Consider the following 21,086-nt stretch of genomic DNA (forward strand, 5'->3'; position numbering starts at 1 on the left):
TACCTTTAGTGTGAGTGGATGATAATATTGTCAAATGCAGGAAATTACTGGTCTTGATGACTTCTTAGTTTAATTATTCAATATACTGAACTGTACTTACTCCATGTCATGAGGCAGTACTACTTAGTTCTGTAGGCTTTGTCAAAGACTGACTAGTTTACTGAGTTTCTGCCTAATTGTAGTACTATTTATTGCTGTAAGAATCCTGAAGCTGTTCCTTTTGACGATATTAATATCTCTGTTAGGCACAAACACTGCTCCCTCTTCAGCACCAGTCCAATATTTTTTGCCTGCTTAAGCTCTTGGTAACAAACTTTTTTTCTTGAAAAAAAAAAAAAGAAAAAGGCTTCTCAGATGAGAGGTATATACTTGAACATATGGATTTAACAACAGAACAGATGCATTTAAGTATTTTCCCCACTTCCCTAGTTCTGCCCATTGCTACTGAAGAACAGTGCAGTCTATTTGTGAAAAGCAAGAGCAAAGCTTGTAGACAGAATGTGCAATTATGTTACCTTGCAGTAGTTTGCTGCTTTAATTAGTGCGGACCAGCTCTGCTTGAACACTTGGTCAGAAGCCTTACCAGATTCTGAATTCAGAGTGATGGTTATTTTTTCTTCTCTTTTTCCCAGATACCCGAATATATCATGTGAGCTGCTTACATCAGATGTCTCACAGATCAATGATAGACTGGGAGAAGAAGAATCCTTACTTATGAAACTGTACAGCTTCCTCTTAAATGAATCTCCTTTAAACCCTTTACTGGCCAGTTTCTTCAGCAAGGTGCTAAGTATTCTTATAAGCAGGAAGCCAGAACAGGTAAATATTTACGAACTGTCTAATTTAACAAGCGCTCTAATAAAGTTGTAGTGCTCAGCAACACTGCATTAAGCAGCAGTCAACAAAGAGCATTTGGTTTCCTTACTAGCTAAAGGCACTAACTTCTTATCATATGCACAGGATTCAAAAATATATATAGATGAGTAAGGTATATTTGATATTAGCCTGAACTATTTGTGCCATTGATGTGTGATTGCTTACCTTTTGTCTTGGCTTAATTCAGTGTTTTATATGGTGATTGTTATGTTTGCATTAATTGTTGTTAAGAGGTTAAGGTAAGTGAATTGAATCAGTGGAAGTGGGCCTGATTGGCTGTGAAGAATTCTTATCGAATGATGTGAAAGATATTGACAGTCCTTGTTCAGAAATGTTGTTGTACTGTGTTTGTGTGGCTCAGTACTGCGAACAGCTGCCATGACTGGCTCTCATACCTGAGGAAATTAAGTTTGTAAGTATTTGTTTCTATTATGTTAAGGTTTTACTGTGGTGAGCTTTGCTCTCTTAAACAGGGAGTGGGAGCAATTCATACCAAAAAGGAAAGTGATCTCTACATTGGGTTGTAAGTAGTTCATGGTCAGCAAGTAGGGTTTGAGAGGAGGGACAGATACAATGCACGTAGTATGGATCTGTCGTGTGCCACTTTTGCTGCTCTGTGCACGTGTATTATCTCACCTGGCTGTGTACTGCAAGCTTTAAGTGGTGAAACTGTTTAAGAAGTTCTCATTTACTTTCTCCATTTGGTAGGAGAGAAACTAAAACAAGTAGATGTAATTTATGAAGCAAAGTACAGATAAGCAAATCTAAGTTTACTTCTTGATTTCTAGATAGTGGATTTTTTAAAGAGGAAACATGATTTTGTAGACCTCATCATTAAACACATAGGAACCTCTGCTATCATGGACTTGTTGCTCAGGCTACTGACTTGTGTAGAACCTCCACAGCCCCGGCAAGAAGTGTTAAATGTAAGTAAAATGTCTCAAAGGATTTTTCTTTGATATATGAACTGTAAGGTGGTTTATCTTCTGCTGGGCTGAATGGGCTGAAATAAGATGTGAGTTGTTTTTGTGTAGTGGGGGTTTTTTTCGCTTGGAGCTGTCAATATTTTTCCAGTGGAGCAACAGTGGTGGAGAGTAACTTAGAACCTGAATGGCTAGTCTCTTTCCCAGTCTTCAATATCTAACTTGCAACTGCCAGATGCAATTTTAAAAATGTTTGGGACCTTACTGAATACTTAAAATTATACCTAATATGCCTATAAACATATACTTATTATACCTATACTAATTAAAAATTAATATATGTAAAGCTTTGCTTTTCTATAGTTGCTCAGAAACACTAATTCTATTTTTTTCCTTTTTTCTGAAGTACTGTTAGTGCTTGTTTAAGAAATATTGACAATATGACTTGAGGCAATTGTCAGATGACTACTTTTCATTTCATTAATTTTAATTAATTCACTTGGATAACATTAATACTCACTGTTTTACAGTGGCTAAATGAGGAGAGAATTATCCAACGGCTTGTGGAAATAGTACACCCATCTCAAGATGAAGATGTAAGTGTTGGTCTGACACACTGCTGGGACTGTCTGTTCAGCAAGCTGTTATATAACAGTAGTTATACTAACAGTATAACTTGTACTATTTTCTGCTTGCATTGTTGAGTAAGCTGGTTTCAGTGTTTAAGTGTTGTCATTTAAGGGTACATGGGTGACTTCCCTCCTGTCCCCTGACCTTCTCAGCAAACCTTCTCACCCACTCTTCCCCCCACCCCTGGCCAAAGCTTTATACATACTCTGTGTTGCAAATCTATTGTTTTGCCACTTTAGTGGTAGAAATAGATGCTTGCCTCATGCCTCAAGGATTTTTTCTCTTGTCAAGATTTAGTTATGTTGTGAAACTATTTTCTGAGTGTTTTTGGGTTAGCGAGGCTCTCATCCAAGTTAAACTTTCTCCTTTTTAAACTGAAAAATTACAGTCCAGCATGACATTACTCTTATAGTGAAAAACTATGTTTTTTTTCTATTCCAGAGGCACTCAAATGCATCACAATCGCTCTGTGAAATTATTCGTCTAAGCAGAGACCAGATGTTACAAGTACAGAACAGTTCAGAACCAGATCCACTGCTTGCAAGTCTAGAGAAGTAAGTTGGTTTGCTGCATTTCTGGTTTTGTTTTCACTTCATTAAAAGCATAACTTTTATCCTTGGAAACTGTTAGAAATGGTAAGCTCTGCTTTTCAGTTGGCTTTTCTTGAGTACCCCTTATCTGTTTGTGTAATTTACAATAGCTCCGTAAGTAAGCAGAACCCACCTGGAGGACTTCCTGGGGGATGCTGGGGTGATATGTCTCTTGAAAATATTTCTTCTGCTGCCAAAGTTAGCAGGATCAATCATGTGAAGGTCAGCTTGGTACTGTGTGAAATAGACAAATAACAATCAAATAACAGATCAGAGACAATCTAAGTGTATGCTTTTGTCAGAGAAGATTCTCCTGTATTCAGTTCTCCTTTTGCTGATTATAGGTTTAGTTTTGTATGACTGGTATGGCAATCTCAACGAGGTTTGTGATCTTACAGAAAACTCCCTTTATGTAGTGTTGATTGTCAGATCAAAAAAAAACTAGATCATTGGAAGAAACAGGAGAATATGATTGAAGCAGTGAGGGTGGAAGTGATTTCCCTCGTGGTACCTGCTAGCATGAAATAACTGAGTTTTCTTTGTGTTATCCCCTTTTAAGTTTTACATGGGCAAATGTTAGCTGTTTGTGTTAACAGTTGTATCCTGAAGTAGTATTATCTCTGATGCTAATGCTTTTCTTTTCAGACAAGAAATCATAGAGCAACTGTTGTCTAATATTTTTCATAAAGACAAAAATGAATCTGCAATAGTCAGTGCAATTCAAATACTGTTGACCTTGCTGGAGACAAGACGGCAGACGTAAGTGTGTTTATTTTGCTGAAATTATACTTGCATTATTTAACTGAACTACTGGTCAGCAATAGTGACTTCCCTGTACTTAGGCTTGAAGTTTTTTTTTGGCCTGCTGTAGCTGAAGTAGTAAAAGAGCAAGTAAAATGAAGTAAAATTCAGTTGGCATTACTATGTTTTCACCAAATAACCAGTCATTCTGCATTTTTTCTAGAAGCTAGTTTAAATGCCGTTTCACAGATCAGACTTATGCTTCATCAATTTGTTTCTGAGTACAAGAAAAAGAGTAAATATGTACAACATAATGAGTGGGTATTGACTTTTTAAAAGATTATTTGGAATTTTATTACAACTTCAGAAACTGCTGAACAGATCTTCTGCATATTCAACTTGTTCAGGGTATATGAGTGAAGCTTTTTAACTACCTCAAAAAAAGGAAACTGAACAGTTGTAACGTTTAACCTGAAAACCACGTTGGGGATTTGAAATACAATAAACCTAAAATAATTAAGGCAAGTGTTTGGAAAAGTCTTGTTCAGTCATTGTCTTGTTCACCCTAACTTTATATTTGTAAACTTATATTTTTGCTTGCCTCTTCATTCTTATCAGATGCCTTCAGAGCTGTCACATTCTCAGAAATAATCCCTTAAAGATGTTTTCAAATTAGTTCTGATACTGATTATCAGATCTTACTCTTGTGTGTTTTAGATTTGAAGGCCCTATAGAAATCTGTCCTCCAGGCATGAGCGATTCAACATATTCAGTCAATAAAAGTGTTTTAGAAGCCATAAAAGCACGACTTTCATCCTTCCATGAACTCCTACTTGAACCTCCAAAAGTAAGTGGAACCTAGTGTTACCAAATTAACTGAAACAACTCTGTCACTGTGTGACTGCATTTTAGGCAGGTTGTAATAACAAATAAATGCCAGTTGGAAAATTTTAGGGCAAGTTACCTCTGAGATGATGTGTTGTTCAGTTGTTTGAAGCTTTGGTATGGCCCATGAGGCCTGCAGAATTCCTCTAGTCTTGCCCAGGACCCAAGTAGACAAGCTTCACAGCATACACTCTGCACTCTAGGCATGCTAAATTCTTTGGCCTTTTTACCTTATGACAACTTATCTATGCCATACTGTTGCAAAAGATAAAGACAAGATAGAAAAATAGGGGCTGTACCCATGATCCATTTATATTTTTTCACAATTTGCACTGGCAGAATTTCAGCTGGAGTACTGCACCCTGAACTGAGTGCCACATCCCATAAAAGAGAAAGACCTGTGGGCCAAAGTGAAAGTAAGGACCATATACCTATATAGGAGTTGGCAAAGAAGAACCTCATGAGGTTCAACAAGGACAAGTGGAGAGTCTTGCACCTGGGGAGGAACAACCCCATGCACCAGTACAGGCTGGGGACTGACCTGCTGGAGAGCAGCTCTGCAGGGAGACACCTGGGAGTGCTCGTTGATAATAAACTAACCATGAGCCAGCAATGTGCCCTGGTGGCCAAGAAAGCCAATGGCATCCTGCGATGCATCAAGAAGATGGGCCACCAAGATGCTCAAGGGACTGGAGTATCTTCATTATGAGGAAAGGCTGCAGGAACTGGGGCTGCTTAGTCTAGAAAGGAGGATTCTGAGGGGGAATCTCATTAATATTTATAAGTATGTAAATGGTGGATGTCAGGTTGTTGGGGCATAACTTTTTCTGTTGTATCTAGTGACAGTACAAGGGGTAATGGGGTGAAGCTGGGACACAAAAAGTACCATTTAAACATAAGAAAAAAAATATTTTACTGTGAGGGTGATGGAGCAACTGGCACAGGCTGCCCAGGAAGGTTGGGAAGTCTCCTTCTTTGGAGGTCTTCAAGACCCGCCTAGATGTGTTCCTTTGTGACCTGATCTAGGTAGGCCTGCTTTAGCAGGGGGATTGGACTGGATGATCTCTTAAAGGTCCCATCCAACCCCTACGGTTCTATGAAAATAGCAGATAAGTGGTTTGGGGTAGTGTTAAAAAGTTTATTTTAGCCTGTAGAAGATGAGACCAAGATTTCCAAATGCAGGGGAGGTAATGCAAAGAAACGATCTTCTCTTTATTACAACAACATGGCAAGATACAGATCTATATTACAGTAAAAGCAGGATCACATAAAAATATTTGAATATTTTCTGATGGTTGCACGTACAAAGTATTTGAGTCATGTAGCAAAGTTGCTGAATCTGCTCATTTTGAGCACCAGTTAAATGAGCATCCTTAGATTTATCACCTTACATATGGAATGAACTAAATGAACTGGGAGAATGTCAATCATCTCTTTTTCTGATGTAAGCCTGACACTGATCAGGCAAAAATTATATCCAGTGTTATAGAAGGCAGTAGTGGTCTCCTTATCAAAATACATTTGTGCCCTAAGATAGGAAACTCTTTTCATTATAAATTTCCATACTTACTGCTTATTTCCTACTAGATTTTTAACTGTTATGGTAGCTAATTCCAGTTTTTTCTTATTGGCTGGCACTTAGTTATGTGACAACAGTTCTGGTTTGTTAATCTAGAATTTCAGTGTGGGAACCATGAATCTTACGACTGCAATACAAGGACCCATTAGTGCATATAGATTATTTCTGTGTTGGAGGCAACTCCTTGAAAGAGTTCAGATGGAGCCTGTGTTGTATATAGCACTAGAATAAGACTGCTGCTCAAGGACTGATTATATATATTTTTTAAAGCACTGCGTTGTTGTTGCACATAGTAATGATGAGCTAGGGGGGTTTTTAAAGACATTTTAATAGATTTTATATATATATATATATCTTGCTTTTTTCAGAAGAGTGTCATGAAAACAACCTGGGGTGTATTGGATCCACCTGTGGGAAACACACGTTTAAATGTGATTAGATTAATATCTAGCCTCTTACAGATGAATGCAAGCAGTGTGAATCAGGAGCTTATAGAGCTTAACAGCATAGGAGTAATACTGGTAAGAGCTTTGTGCTGCTGCCTTTATTTTGATGAATAAGGTATTACCTGTGTTTTTTTCTGTCATTGTAGATAATTTGTAGTGTATTTTTCAACTTAACTTTTCAGTCTATGTTGTGGTTTCTGTTACACTGCTTAGAACTTTTAACATTGGATATTATTGTTAAATTCATTTGTCTGAAGTCAACCTTTTCCTGGAATCATCTGAGTGACTGTACTCTCTACAAGTTCATAAATACAGAAGTGGTTTCCTTAACAGATTCTCTTTCCATCTGTGTGTGATTAAGTTCTCAGCCACATTCAAAGCTTTCCTGCTGTTTTCATGCTTAAGTTGTCTCAAAATCTCTTCCTCTTTCAATAATACATGGCACACCAAATGGTATCACAGCTCTGTCCTACAAAGGGACAGTTATTCTTGGAGCTCGTACACCTTCAAGTCACTGAAAGCAAGATGTTGCTTTTTGCTGATGTGGAATGTGTACTTTGAGTACTTCCTACCTCAATACTTCAACTATAGCAGGATGTATTCTTTGTTTTTAGATTTGTCAGAAAAATTCAAGTGTTGTTATCATTTAAAAAATAACTACCAAAGCATGCTAGAACTTAAACTACCCTTGTGAATACAACATGTAAACTTCCGCTTCTAATCAGGCAGTTTCAAACCTAAAACTGTAAATAGTTTCTCTGCCCCAAACTGTTTTGTCTAAAATCCCATGTTCTTCAACTAATACAGCTATAGTTCTAATGCCTTCATCTCAATTTCTTGGCGCAGCAGAGTGGTGCTAGCTTGTATACAAATAACTAACTTCACCATAACTCCAGTTTTTCCTAGATGGAATGTACATGCTATAAACACTTGCACATTTCAATAAGTAAGTTATCTTGTGAATTAAATCAACTGAGATTTGAATGTGCTCCTTCTGTTGCAGGTTTTATGTAAGGAAAATAATTATAGTCATATAAAGGTCTTAGAGCTTCACGCTGTTTACTGAATGAGCACATACTTTTCTGTGCAGACTTGACTGTTAGGAAAAGTAATTGTCTAGTTCAGTAGCATACATTTATGGGAGGATGTCATTAGTTTGAGGACTGCAGGAAAACTGGAGATCTTCAGGTGTATTTTCAATGAGAATTACATTGTTTTAATACTGTTCATATGTCTGTATCTAACTCAGTTTTACCAGTGACAGAAGTCATTAGAATTTTGCAGTCAGGGTAGTCTAAAATACTGCACATAAAACTTGAAAGAAACCCTTTCCTATGTTTAAGAGTAAAAATGTGGAGTATCAGGAAGGTGACTAACTGAACACAATTCATTGTGTATCAGCCCCAGCACTTGTCTATGTCTTGTGTAAGCAATTTTAGTAATCTCAAAATGCATCTAAACTATCTTTGTAATAGAAGAATAAAATTAGTAAGTGACAGATTCAAAACAGGTAAATAGGATTTTGTAAGGAATCTCACTGAAGAGAGCAGGAGATTATAAATAGTATTGTTGATACTAGAAGGTTAAGTGAGCTTGAAGTTTGTCAAGGACTGCTAAGGTCATACATAACACATCTGTCTCTGGTACACGCTGGGTACAACCAGCAGAAACAATACAAATGGGGATCGTCGTTCTTCCTTGTCTTTGTTCTCTGAAAGTGCATTATTGTTTTCTACCAGAATAAATCCAGTTATTGTTGAGTTCTTGTTCTAATACAGTATTATAGTCGTTGTGCTTGTTATCCAAACACAAGTAGTAATTTTTTTGTAGATCATGGTTCTTCTCTTTCTTGCATTGTAGTACTTACTGTAAAACTTAAAGAATTTGTTCTAGTGTCCTTCAGAAGGCTTACTAGGTTAAGACGTGGTTATGTTTAATGAAAACAGCTTGATTTGTGTAAACTTTGTTGAATTTGTTTTCTCAGGACATGTTCTTTAAGTATACGTGGAATAACTTTTTACATACTCAAGTAGAAATCTGTATCGCATTGATTCTTGCAAGTTCTCTTGAAAGCACAGAAAACGGCACAGTTACAGATCAGGATTCTACTGAGGATAATCTCTTACTGAGACATGTAAGTTTTGGGGTTTTTTGCGCATCTCCTGAATTTTCCTGTCTCAGGGCTATTTTAACAGTTACACCCTAATTTTACTTTCATTAAGAGTATTTTTTGTATGTATAGAATGAACAGGAATATTTTCCTTTTTTTCCTTAAACCTGACTGTTAAACCTGAACATGGTGTAGAGTAAATTTTTGCTGCCCCAAAGTGAGCATGTGTGCAGAGAATCATAGAATCATTTTGGTTGAGAAAGACCTTTAAGATCATCAAGTTTAACAAGAGCTACAAATCATTTTCCTTGAAGGTGAAGTTCCTCTTACTTTTAAGAATTAAAATTGCTATTTCAGTAGCTTTATGGTACTACAACTCATTAAGAGGGAATTAGAATTAATATAGACTTAAGTTTTAGGTTTCTGGTTGAGATCTGACTACTGCTTCTGGACTTTAGACCGTTAATCAAAGTGTTTATTCTGAATCTGAAATCAGTTGTCTTGAAAGACCTTAGTATTTCTTAAAATCAGCTGTATAATGCATAATAGTGTTCTGCTGTACTGCTACTATGCATATTTTGGTTTTTTGATAGCTCTTCCTTAAGTGCCAACTAATAGAACGAATACTTGAAGCATGGGAGATGAATGAGAAGAAACAGTGAGTAACTAGTTTTCTTATCCTTTGTAACAGTCTATGTAAAGACTTGAATTGTGAAGTGTGCAAATGAGCAATTCATAACTACTCTGTCCAGTTCTCAAAACACTTATGTGGTAATATTTTGATTTAAGCTTTGTTTCATACTACCTTTTGGTAGCATTGTAATGCTTTTTCCCATGACCATTGGACAGTACAACAGTTTGTCATTCTTACTACTATGATTTTTAAAGTCTACCTGTCTTCAAGTACAGAAATATGCCCATAAGTTGTGAGAGGATAGAAAGTGCTTTTCTCCAGTATGCAATTAAAAATTATTTGCAGACGCATTGAAGCATATTACATACTGGAGAGCAAGACTCCTAAGCCAGTAAAAGTCAGGTCCTCAGCAATGAAATATCCAGCAGCCTCTGCCAGGGCTCCGTCACCCTCACAGTGAAATAGATTTTTTTCTTACGTTTAAATGGAACTTTTTGTGTTCCAGCTTCATCCCATTACCCCTTGCCCTGTTACTATCTACTATAGAAAAAAGGGATGTCCCAACCTCCTGACACCCACCCTTTAGATATTTATAAATGTTAATAAGATCACCCCTCAGACTCCTCTTCTCCAGACTAAACAGCCCCAGTTCCCACAGCCTTTCCTCATATGAAAAATGTTCCAGTCCCCTGATCATCTTGGTGGCCCTGCACTGGACTCTCTCCAGCACTTCCCTGTCCCTCTTGAGCTGAGGAGCCCAGAACAGTAAATGTTAGCTCTAACTTGTCAAAATACTGAATTAGCTAACTGAGAGGGGAAGTATAGAAAGTTATTACCAGAGAGCCAACCTAAACCTGTTCTTTGGTTGGGATAAGTATGTTCTTGATCCAGTGCTTCCCATAGTGATGGATTAATTCATTAATTCAAATACTAATGCAGAAAATATTGTCATAAACCTCATATTGTGCTTTTGTCTGAAAAGTTCATTTTTGTTTGAGAAACAAGCGTACTGTTGTAATTCAGCTTTTTATCCAACTTTGTACAGATTTTCATATTTTGACTCCAAATATAAAAGATAAGTCTTTAAGATAGTTTTAGCTTGGCTGCTTCAGGAAATGGATTTTTAAATGCTTTTATATTCTGTCATAGTGTTATTTTGAGCGCCTCTAAAATTTTGAGGGTGACTACTTTCTGCTAGTAAAAAGATAACATAAAAACTGTTTGATTGACTGAGATTAATAAACATTTGCTAATGGAATATAATGGAATATATTCTAGACTTTTTGCTAGGCAATGAAAATTACTTTTTCAAACACACGTTTTTATGGCATGATCTGTATTAGAAGTGGTAGCCTTTGGCATCATCACATGTTGCTTGTTTTGAATGTATTCGTATTTTTTCAAGTTGTTCCTGTAAACAGTATGATAATGTCTCATTCATTACATCTTGCGTTGACATGATAATTTCAGATACCTTGTTTTAGGTGATGATGGTGGAAAACCAAGTAATGTATCTTGTGTGTACATAACAGTTACCTTTTGAACTGCTATCACTTTACAAAGATTTCCCTCAAGTTTGTGGGAGATCTGTCTAGCCAATTGAGTGCATCTTGATTTTTCCATTTAAAAGCACGAAACCTTAAAAAGCTGATGCAGCAAATATCTGGTTAGCTTTCAGCTGAATGCTAGAAATTCAGTCCAAGTCAGAGCTCTCACTTTAGCTCTTTGGTTAGACCTAGAATGGTTGGAGCTGATCATAGCCACTCAGCGCACTAATCTAAAAACCAATCATTCTTGATTGTACGAAGCAATTCTGTCACAAAAAAGTCAAACAACCTTGTACCTTTTGTATTCACTTAAGTGTCATTCGTAAACTTCAGGAAAACCATGATCCTAACTTAAACTACAGTTGGTCCTACCACTCGAGCTCTGTATGCTAAATTTAATGTTAAGAAACTGCAATACTAGAACACACTTTTTTTTTTTTTCCCTTTAATCATGAACTCAAAGCTCTGAGAGAATGTTTGGTGTATTCAGATTTTGAAAAATACTCTCAGCAACAGAGAGTTCCTAAAAACCATGTATCTGTTATTAATTTTGTCATTATCAAGACAATACTGTACATTTCTCTTTTTCCACATGCACACAAATGTGAAAGCAGAAATAATGTGTTCAGATACTGTGCACTTTTGTCTTGGTAGCTCACATGCTTGTTCCTCTAGACTGGCTCGGTGTAGTCAGACCAGTTGATATATTATTGAGTATTTTTGTGAACCTCTGGTTTTAGGATGCAACTCTTCTTAAGAAACACTACGCTATTTACCTTGTGTAGCTTCTGGACTTGGCAGTGTTATATTACAAAGTACAATTTCACAGTTGCTCTGAGTGTAGGCAATTGAATTCATGTTGTCTCTTGCAGGGCTGAAGGAGGAAGACGGCATGGCTACATGGGCCATCTGACAAGGATAGCAAATTGTATTGTGCATAGTACAGATAAGGGGCCAAACAGCACACTAGTCCAACAGCTCATTAAAGGTAATGTTAATGGTCATAAGTTTGTTTTCATGGCTTTTGTTGTCAAATTTTGAGGAACTGAATAAAATTTAAATCAAAAGGCATCTGTTAGATAAAACAAGAAAATACTGATTATTTCTGGCACATTGAATTTAGGACTAGATGTCCTTAAATGTATGCTTGTGTCTTTTTCAACATTGTCAAAACTTCATGAAATAAATGAAAGGAAGTGCTGACCTGCTTAATTTGGACTTGTTTACTATATGGAGTAATCATCACAGATTTTGGAGGATGTATATATTCTTTGCAGTATTTCTGGTAGAGCAGAACAATTAAAAATTAAGTGATGGTTCATTGTCGGTATATCAAATTGGATGTGTTTTTTCCTGTTTCCCACACTAGAGCTTCCAGAGGAAGTCAGAGAGCAATGGGAGACATTTTGCACAAACTCCTTAGGGGAAACAAACAAGAGGAATACAGTGGACTTGGTAAGTAGTGATGGGTAAGGGCTAAAATCTGCTGCTGCTTACTTGTTCCCACTTTCTTTTTGTCAGCAGCACAGCTAGTCTTCCCAGCTACCATGTACTTGTGGCAACAAGTACATCTAGTTGCTGAGCTATGGAACTGATAGTTCTTCAGGTTGCTTTTCAACTAAAGACAAATCATTAGTATCTTCTAAGGGAATCTTGCAGTAGCTCAGTTTGTCTCAGATAAGAGAGATTTCTTAACATCTTGAAGTTAGTGACCTTAAAATTTTGCGTCTCTTCAAAGAGTACAAGCTAAAACTGCAGGAGCTGATGTTAACTGCCTTATGTACCACATTAAATGAACCTATGTAAGTTTAAGGGGAAAATGCTACTTGCATTTTACTACTACTACAAATGCTACCTGCACGTGTTACTGACTTTAAGTAACTTTCGGTACTTTTATTGTGCACTTGTCCTGTTTCTTCTGCACACAGCAGTAATGATTACTCGTACAGGAAAAAACAAAGCTTAAGTGGAAGTATGAAGAGGTTTTCTGTAATCATGTTAAATACAGTTTAAGAGTAATCACTTTACTAAGCAGAGGCTGTATCCAATGTTAATAGACCAATGAATGAATTTTAATACACCTGACTTTTCCAGGAATGCCATGCTTTGCATGTGACTTCATTAACTTGTGCTGGTGCCATATTAGTTGAGCCGTGAGACTAATAGACTGATAAACTTGCTATTTCAACGTTATATAACAACTAGAACATATCAGAACTTGTTAGCATAATGCTAACATTATATGTGTGGGAATAGAAGCAGTAGGAAATTCATCTGAAACTGTACCACTTGTGGAAAGGACCAAATGATGAACAGATGGAAGTTTTTTTCGATGAGCCTGTGAATACAAAGACATTTGTAATGCTTGTAGAATAATGAAATTTTCCTCTCATCAGAGAGGTCAATGCCAAGAAAAGAGTGATCTAGATAGACAAAATTTTAAGCTGATTTATAATTAACCTTATAATTAGCTCTTTGGATATGTAATCACTTATTTGGATGTACTTGGTGTAACAGCAGTAAAACCTCATTTAAAATGTACACAAATTCCACAATATTCAGTTACGTAGAAACACAGAACATTAAAATGAATTATTGTTCTAAAATACCACTTGGAAAATAATGTGTCCTTGAATTTCTAAAGTTACAGGTTCCGTTTCTGCTTGGGTGATCAATTCTCATGGGCCTTGGATTAGCATTTAGTTCAAAGATAAGTAGTAACGGACAGTGCAGTGTGGTGTAGGAGGTACTAAAGACAGATCTCATGGAAAAGTCGACTTGTTTTACTGAGTTCAGTTCAAGTTAGATAGTGTATCTATATCTATTTTGCATACCTAATTTGAAGTGCAGATTTTGTGTCCCCAAAACACACCTTAATTTCCATCAATTAGCCTTATATTTACTGATGAGTAGACGAGTAGACTGACTTGATTCAAGATTTTCCTGTCCTAAGCATGCTGTTGAGCAGAATCTAGTCATGGGTCATTAATAGTGAAGCACACAGTTTCTGATGTAATAGAATTATGGTTTACTGTAACATTTGATCTTCTTTGGCCAAGTTAGTGAATTTTCTAAGCACAGATGATCTGATCTTTATGTATATGCATACTTTCATTATGTGAAATTCATGAAAATATGTGTAAAAAAAGTTATCTCTCTGAAAGCAATTAAATAACTGCTCTTGTGAGTACTTTTGACACTTCAATCATCTGATGCTTAACAAGGAGTTCTTTTACTGTAATGAAACAAGGTGTACTTCTGGGGTCCCACATATAATGAACTGCTTCTGGAGCCATGGGAAGCTCACTTTATCAAACTTTCATTCTCCTTCTCCCTCTTTAGACTTTTCTGTCTTTCAAACAAGCTCTTGTTATATTTTAGAAACAAAAGTAGTTGTGGACTGGAAGAAAGCATGTAGTGGAACTATTGGTTTTCCCAAAACACTTTAGAGATTTTAGAGGATGTTTATAGATTGTTTTGATTTCTTCTGCTAATTGTCCTTCTGGTAGAAGTTAGTACCTCACTAAGCTTACCTACTTACACTTACCTCCTTGAAGATTAAATAGATGTGAAGTAATTTTTAATTTTCTCTTTAGATGAGGTACCTTAATGATACTGGTACAGTGAAGAATGCTATACAATTTGTAGTACTCGATTTGTATTAAGAGTGTTTGTGTAACTTAAAATGTGTCTCTCTGTGGCATCCTTCCAATGTTAGTCATGATATTGAATGTTTGTGAGGTATACATAAAGACTAGATAAGGAGAGGATACTTCCTCTAAGCCTCAAATGTTCACAATTAAATGTCATCGTGTAATTCCTTTCCCTTAAGGATAATCCTCTTCAATCGGGACATGAGGTAAAATGTGCCACATGTTAGAATGCGTTATTTGCTAAAAGTGCTTTTTCTGTGTATTGATGTCAAAGTGACTGGTCTGAACAATAGGGAGCTTTCTTAAGAAATAATTGTTGGAATTTGCAGTGCTCATTCACCCATCTTACTTAGATAGCAGTGTCACTGAAAAAAAAATTCACACTAGTTCTATGGCAGATGATAAAACAAATTACATCTTTCAAAGATAATATTTAAAAGAGTGGTTACTGTGGCAAAAACTCCGTGCTTCTTTCTGCATATACATGTTGATTACAAAATTCTGAAGTTTAATTATGTTTGTAAATAATATAAAAAAAAAACCCTTCAGAGCTTACATGTGTATATAGGAAAGAAAAGGATCTCTGTATGTAATCTGATACTGTGGTGACTAATTCATTTGCTGGTCAATATATTTTGTAGAGTACAAAGACGATGCAAGTTTTGTCTCATCTTGATTTAGATAACAGCTGTAAGACTGGCTTTAAGTTAAATAGTTGCTTTGAAGTAGTCAAAAACTTCAACTTTTTTGAGGTCTCTCATACTTATGTGTTAATGCTATTGAAATGTTTCACAGATTTTCTTAGATAGTAGAGCAGTTAGGAAAACTAAAAATACTTCAGTTTCTTGTTTTGATATGAAACTGAAGGTCTAGCCAGATAGTGTTGAGTATACTTGAATGGCTGTCAGATACTACACAAATGAATGAATCCCTTTGTCTAGGTTACCACTTGCCACATTCATTCTTCCAGTGACGATGAAATTGACTTTAAAGAAACGGGCTTCTCACAGGATTCTTCTTTACAACAGGTGAGTTCAGTTCTTTTAACAGTGTAAGTTGCTCCTTCTGTAAAAATAAATCTTTAAAAAGCAGTTGAACTTGTGTTTATATCAGAGGCAAGTACAAATCTAGGAAGTTTAAAAACAAAACTTAGACATGCATGCACACAAGCTGGAGGTACTGTTTTTAACACAAGACTTGATATCTTGGTGTGCCTTCCAGTGTCTTTGATCATGCTGTGTATGCAGATCTCCACTCATTATGCCTAAGAACACATCGTATATGCCAGCTGTCTGGATAAGTTAAACACAGTTTCTATATTCACTGTAGTTCTTACTAGATGTAGGAGTTTGAAATGGTGGCGTCTAATTATATTTTCTGGCAAGGGTAAATTGCTATGAAAGCAATTATGGGTTTCTAATGATAGAAATCTATATATTCTTTTTTTTAATGTTGACCCTTATTTTTTGGTGAGGGAGTGAGAAGGATTTGCTATGTGTTGTTACATGCTTTAGTTTTTGGCACAATGACAAACTCTGCAGCTGTTGCAGCAATAAAAGGAGAACTAAGTATGCTTCTGTGACTGTTGGTATCTAATAGCTCAAATTTTTTAACTTTATGGACCACTAGTACCTATCAAGTGTACACAGACAAATCTTCCCAAACAAAATTTCCAATGAACTTGGTCACTTATTTTTAAATTCTGTATATTTTTGACAACTCATTTGTATTTCAAAAAGAAATAATTGTTATTTGGTTTAATTGAAAAAAAAAAAGAAAGTGTCTAAAGGGACTTTCAGATCAGCCAGAGTGAAGGCTTAAGTCAACAATGTGTCCACCTTGAAGTTATAGTGCTTTCATAGCTGACTAATTGATAAGGATATGTGTTTAATATGAGTATGACATTAGAGTACCTTTGCAATGAGTGATTATGGTGCCATTTTGTTGAAGAGTAGTAGCTTTTCTGCAATAGTATTGTTCAATCTGCAATATTCATCTCACAGTTCTTTCACTGGTGATGGAGTGAGAGCCATGCAGCAGAATGTTGCAAATAGATCCCTTAACCCACTACTTACTTTTAACCAAAATCTTTCAGTTCACACTAATGACTATGTAGTAGCTACCTAGTCACAGGCTGGCTTTGGTATTTCTGTAGGACCAAAAGTACTTTCAGAGTACTTTGTCATCTTTCATAGCTTTAAAAAGATCTTCAACTATCTTTCTGCTTTCATGCATCTTATTTGTACCTGCTGTGCTTAAGCAATCTCAGTCATCCCAGGTAGCTAATATGGAAAAATGCAGAAGATCCAGTGCTGTTTCTTTCAAGTTTGTCACAATTTTCAGATTTTTTTTTTCCTAAGCTCTTAAATATGCTTTCTAAAGTGCTCTAGTATGGGAAGTATGGTAGTAGACAAGATAAATCCCTGACAGGAAATGCATAGAAATTATTTAAAATATTTTCCAGCTGCACGAATTTATTCGTAAAGGCTTCAACTAGAATAAATACCCTATCCTAGATCAATACTTAAAGGAGAAAACTGGAGGAAAATTTTAAAGTGGACCCATTGGGAATTGGATAAGGGAGAACACTGGGGAACCTATTCATCTTTGGCTTATTTTTGTCAAATTCAACTTCTGATTTTGCAGAATTACTTTTGTTATGCCTTCTTTCTTCTGATTATGCCAATTTAATTAACACCCTTTGTTCCTGAAGAGCAGGTTTTGCCTTGCCCTCCCCCCTCCCCTTTTTTTTTTTTTTTCAGAAACACACTTCTGAATAACACTTCAGGTTGACATCTTTGAAGGTCTTCTTTCACCTTGTTTTGGGTTGCAGGGTTTCTCCTGCCAGCAGTATGTGATTATGTGGTCTTGCTGTGCTGCTTGAAAATGTTACTCAAGCATTTTTGTCCTGTTCTCCACCAACTTAGTACTACTTTTTGTCTCTTAAGCAACATTGGAGAATAGGACAGAACTCTTCCTGAGTCTGAGAGATGCTAGCAATTTATAACTGCATTTTATATACTTGTGGTAGTCAATGTTGATATAGTGATAAAATTTCACACTAGTTTTATAACTAGCTAATGTCTTAGTTTTAGTCTTGATACACTAATTGTATTAGTATTAAATCCCAAAGTTTTTCAGAACTATCAGATTTTAAAATACAGGATTGCACCATAAGAGAGTGCTTGCTTTGGCCTGGGTTAGCATAGTGCCACTAGCAGTCATGAGGGTTTTTTCAGACCCACTCCCAGCCCTAATAGTGTATTGCCATATAACTCATTATTCTTTATCTCCTTTTTTTTTCCCCTCTTCCAGTTTTCATAATACCTTAATCCAGACTACTTTTTTTTGATCATTTTCTTGTTTTCATTCCATATTCACTTTGTTCAGCTTTGCCACCTTCTTCAAAGATTTTATCTGCATTTTTTGTCTGTTTAGCTACCTGGGCAAGAAACGAAGAGAGTTGATGTGACAGCTTTATTTTCTAGAGTATCTTAACATTGGCCAACTTTACACATAGAAATATGGTTATTGAAAGTCCCTAAAGAATATGTGATTATCTAATTAGAGTCCTGGGAAATAAGGGACAGAAACTGCTACTATGAATAAGAGAAAAAGCCTGTATGGACTGTAACATTTGTATACTCATTTGCTGGCAGTTAACACTGGCATCTTTATTTAAAAAAAAAACAAAAACAAAGCAGTTGACATGGTGACACTATATTGAGATGTAAAGTGTCCAATAGTTTCCTTCTTCTAGATGCTGAATAGATGCTGCTGGCATGTGTGTCCAAGATTGATACTTCTAGTGACAACTGCATGACGCAACTGTGCTCTAGGATGATATATAATGTACTTTTCTGGTTCTTACCATTTATAACTTCATGTTACTTGGAACAAAGATAACTTTTTATTTTATCTGGTATACTGTGGTGTTACACTGGGTTTTTTTAGGTGCTGAATAATGTGGTTAAACTAGAGATTTAACTTTCTTACCAAGAGCTAATATTTGATTGACTTTCAAGTCAGTAAATGTAAGTAGATGTGTAGTCAGTGTTACTATTCAAAATTCAAACGTTAAGACATGCTTTTCCTATCCTTTATACTTAGATTAGAGAGACTTTTATTTCTTTGGAGCAAAATGGGCAAATAGGATTTAGAGTAATATTAGAATCATTATATCACTGTCGTTGGTCCTGGGGTTGCCAGGCCTTTTCTGATTATCAGATGCAACAAATGACGTCCAATTTTATTGACCAGTTTGGCTTCAACGATGAGAAGTTTGCTGACCAAGATGACATCGGCAAGTGAGTATATACTGAGTTATACTGACTTTGACTGTAGTCTCAGGAGTTTCCTTTCTTACAGTGTATTTTGCTTGGTTTTGCTGATGATTAATACAAGCCTTTACTGATGGGAGGCAGTTGCCAATCAGTCCTGTCTCTCTTTTACCACCTATGTCTATCAGTAGGGTACAGAGGAAAGCAACAGCTTATCTTCCATTTCTAATGCTTTTGCTATGTCCAGCGACGTGGTTTTTTGGGACACAATTTTACTTCCTTTGTGCTTCCAAGTGATTTGCGTGCCCCCCCAAGTCTATGTACCAAACGAGATTAATAGCTCTGCTTTTAAGATTTCCTGGAAAAGATGACAGGAACAGCATATCGGTGAACGTGTCTTTCTGTAGGGAGTCGGTAAAGCTAGGGCACTGTAAATCTATCTTTGTTTTCAAGGTCAAGGTGATTAAGACTCTTCTACAATAGGGTAAGTGATAAGGAAATAAGAATAATCTTGGTCAGGTTATTAAAAAGAACCACAACACAAAACACCAACGAAAAAATCCCACCCACAACAAAAACTGATCTTGCTTCAGTTCTAAGTAGATTGATGTGAGATTCTTGCTGAAAATAGTCAGCCTTTATTTTTATTTTTTTTAAATTCATGATCTGGCATGCAAGAACATGAAGGGAGTGAAAAGCACTACTTGAAGATAGTTTCTAGAAGGATAAAATACAGTAAAATGTCTCCTTGCTCTTCTGTTGGACATATTTAGTGAGTGATAGTTGATTGAAGCTTGCATGTGCCTTCCAAAAGGCATTGCTGCCTTTTATACCATATAAACTTCTGAAGTTATAGATTAAGATATGATGAGAGAGGAAGCAACTCAAGGTATTCTTTAACTTTGTTAGAAGTGAGTGGATTGTGGCAAGTATAGGAGTCGAAATTCCTTTAAGATCATGTTTTGGTAATGCATGGTCCTGATGGAAAGAAAGTGACTCCCCATTAAGCAGATCTTCTGGTTTGTGGTAGATATACTAATGAGTTGAGCTAAGCTATAGATATCAAAATCATGTTTTGTGCCAGAATCAATCACAGCTTAAATTACGTGCTTACTATTGTACAATAATTCAGATGGTAACAGCTATAGTAATTCAGTGACACATAAAACATTCCTTTAGACCACTTACCTTGTCCCCTACTTTATAATGCCATGGGGATTAGAGGTATGTGCTCTGTTAAATGCACTGCAATATGTGACTAGAGAAAGAATACATGAATTCCACTGAAAGTCTGGTACTATTTCACATCTTTTCCTCCTCTGTTTCTTTTTGCTTCCCTTAGTTTTAGTTTGTTTAATAATATTTTTTAATCTAAAACATTTTAAATTCTTCAGCGAAACTGCTCAGTAACTTAATATGTGAGGATGTATAAAGCCTAATAATTAGTTTTCAGTCATTGATTGATTTAAAGAGCTTTTTTTTTCCCTTCAGGAAACAGAAGTTGATATTACATTTTTAACTTTCTTCCTGTTGAGAAGGTCCTTTTATAGAGCAGTTAAATCAGTTAGAAGGTATAAGAACTACTAATGTGGGTCTTTACAGGATTTTGAGCTGTATCATGGTAGATAATGGTCAGATTAGGCATTCTTTAAGCCTAACTTTTTTTTTTCCCCAGTGCAAAAGAGTACAGTATTTGAGATTTGCATATAGCATTTCAGTTATGTTTGCTTAGGCTTGTTGGATTCTTCACAGCCAACTGTAGGGTGCAGATGACATTTTGTATTTCTGTTCAAAATATTTCACAGAAAAACCCCATGAATGTCAGGTCTCCTCAGTGTGGAATTTGACTATTGGAAATTACTCAGTGTTTAATCTTATATTTTTAGATTATTAAAAAATGAGAGCCCCAAGAGAAATGAAATGTTTTCATGTCATAATACAACACCTTGTTTTATTACCTACAATTTTTTTTTTATAGTGTTTCTTTTGATCGAGTCTCAGACATCAACTTTACCCTCAATACAAATGAAAGCGTAAGTATGTGTTCCTGGGTCTTAAACTTTGATGTGACCTCAAATGTTGTGTGATGGTAGTTGTATTTACTTCATGGTGTAATCTTTGGAAAATCTTGTTCCTATATTACGAGATTCTCTAATTAGAAGACACTATTGTTTGTTGTGAGGAGTACTAAA

General features: G+C 36.0%; 1 protein-coding gene across 6 annotated transcripts in view; it reads left to right on the forward strand.

Annotated features, from left to right (window-relative positions):
* PPP6R3 (protein phosphatase 6 regulatory subunit 3) overlaps positions 1 to 21,086 on the forward strand; it is a 71,901-nt gene that overhangs the window by 32,483 nt on the left and 18,332 nt on the right. For 4 of the 6 annotated variants that reach the window (XM_061999997.1, XM_062000002.1, XM_062000000.1 and 1 more), the window contains 14 exons: positions 633 to 819; positions 1,665 to 1,802; positions 2,330 to 2,395; positions 2,871 to 2,983; positions 3,665 to 3,778; positions 4,478 to 4,607; positions 6,593 to 6,745; positions 8,655 to 8,804; positions 9,374 to 9,438; positions 11,834 to 11,949; positions 12,331 to 12,416; positions 15,556 to 15,642; positions 18,824 to 18,921; positions 20,873 to 20,927. In XM_061999997.1, coding sequence (XP_061855981.1) covers positions 633 to 819; positions 1,665 to 1,802; positions 2,330 to 2,395; positions 2,871 to 2,983; positions 3,665 to 3,778; positions 4,478 to 4,607; positions 6,593 to 6,745; positions 8,655 to 8,804; positions 9,374 to 9,438; positions 11,834 to 11,949; positions 12,331 to 12,416; positions 15,556 to 15,642; positions 18,824 to 18,921; positions 20,873 to 20,927 — 1,558 coding nt within the window. The remainder of the gene's footprint in view (positions 1 to 632; positions 820 to 1,664; positions 1,803 to 2,329; positions 2,396 to 2,870; positions 2,984 to 3,664; positions 3,779 to 4,477; positions 4,608 to 6,592; positions 6,746 to 8,654; positions 8,805 to 9,373; positions 9,439 to 11,833; positions 11,950 to 12,330; positions 12,417 to 15,555; positions 15,643 to 18,823; positions 18,922 to 20,872; positions 20,928 to 21,086) is intronic. The other 2 variants (XM_062000001.1, XM_062000003.1) reach the window with 1 other exon arrangement.

Source organism: Colius striatus, chromosome 7 (assembly GCF_028858725.1).
Source record: "Colius striatus isolate bColStr4 chromosome 7, bColStr4.1.hap1, whole genome shotgun sequence".
Classification (NCBI taxonomy): Eukaryota; Metazoa; Chordata; class Aves; order Coliiformes; family Coliidae; genus Colius; species Colius striatus.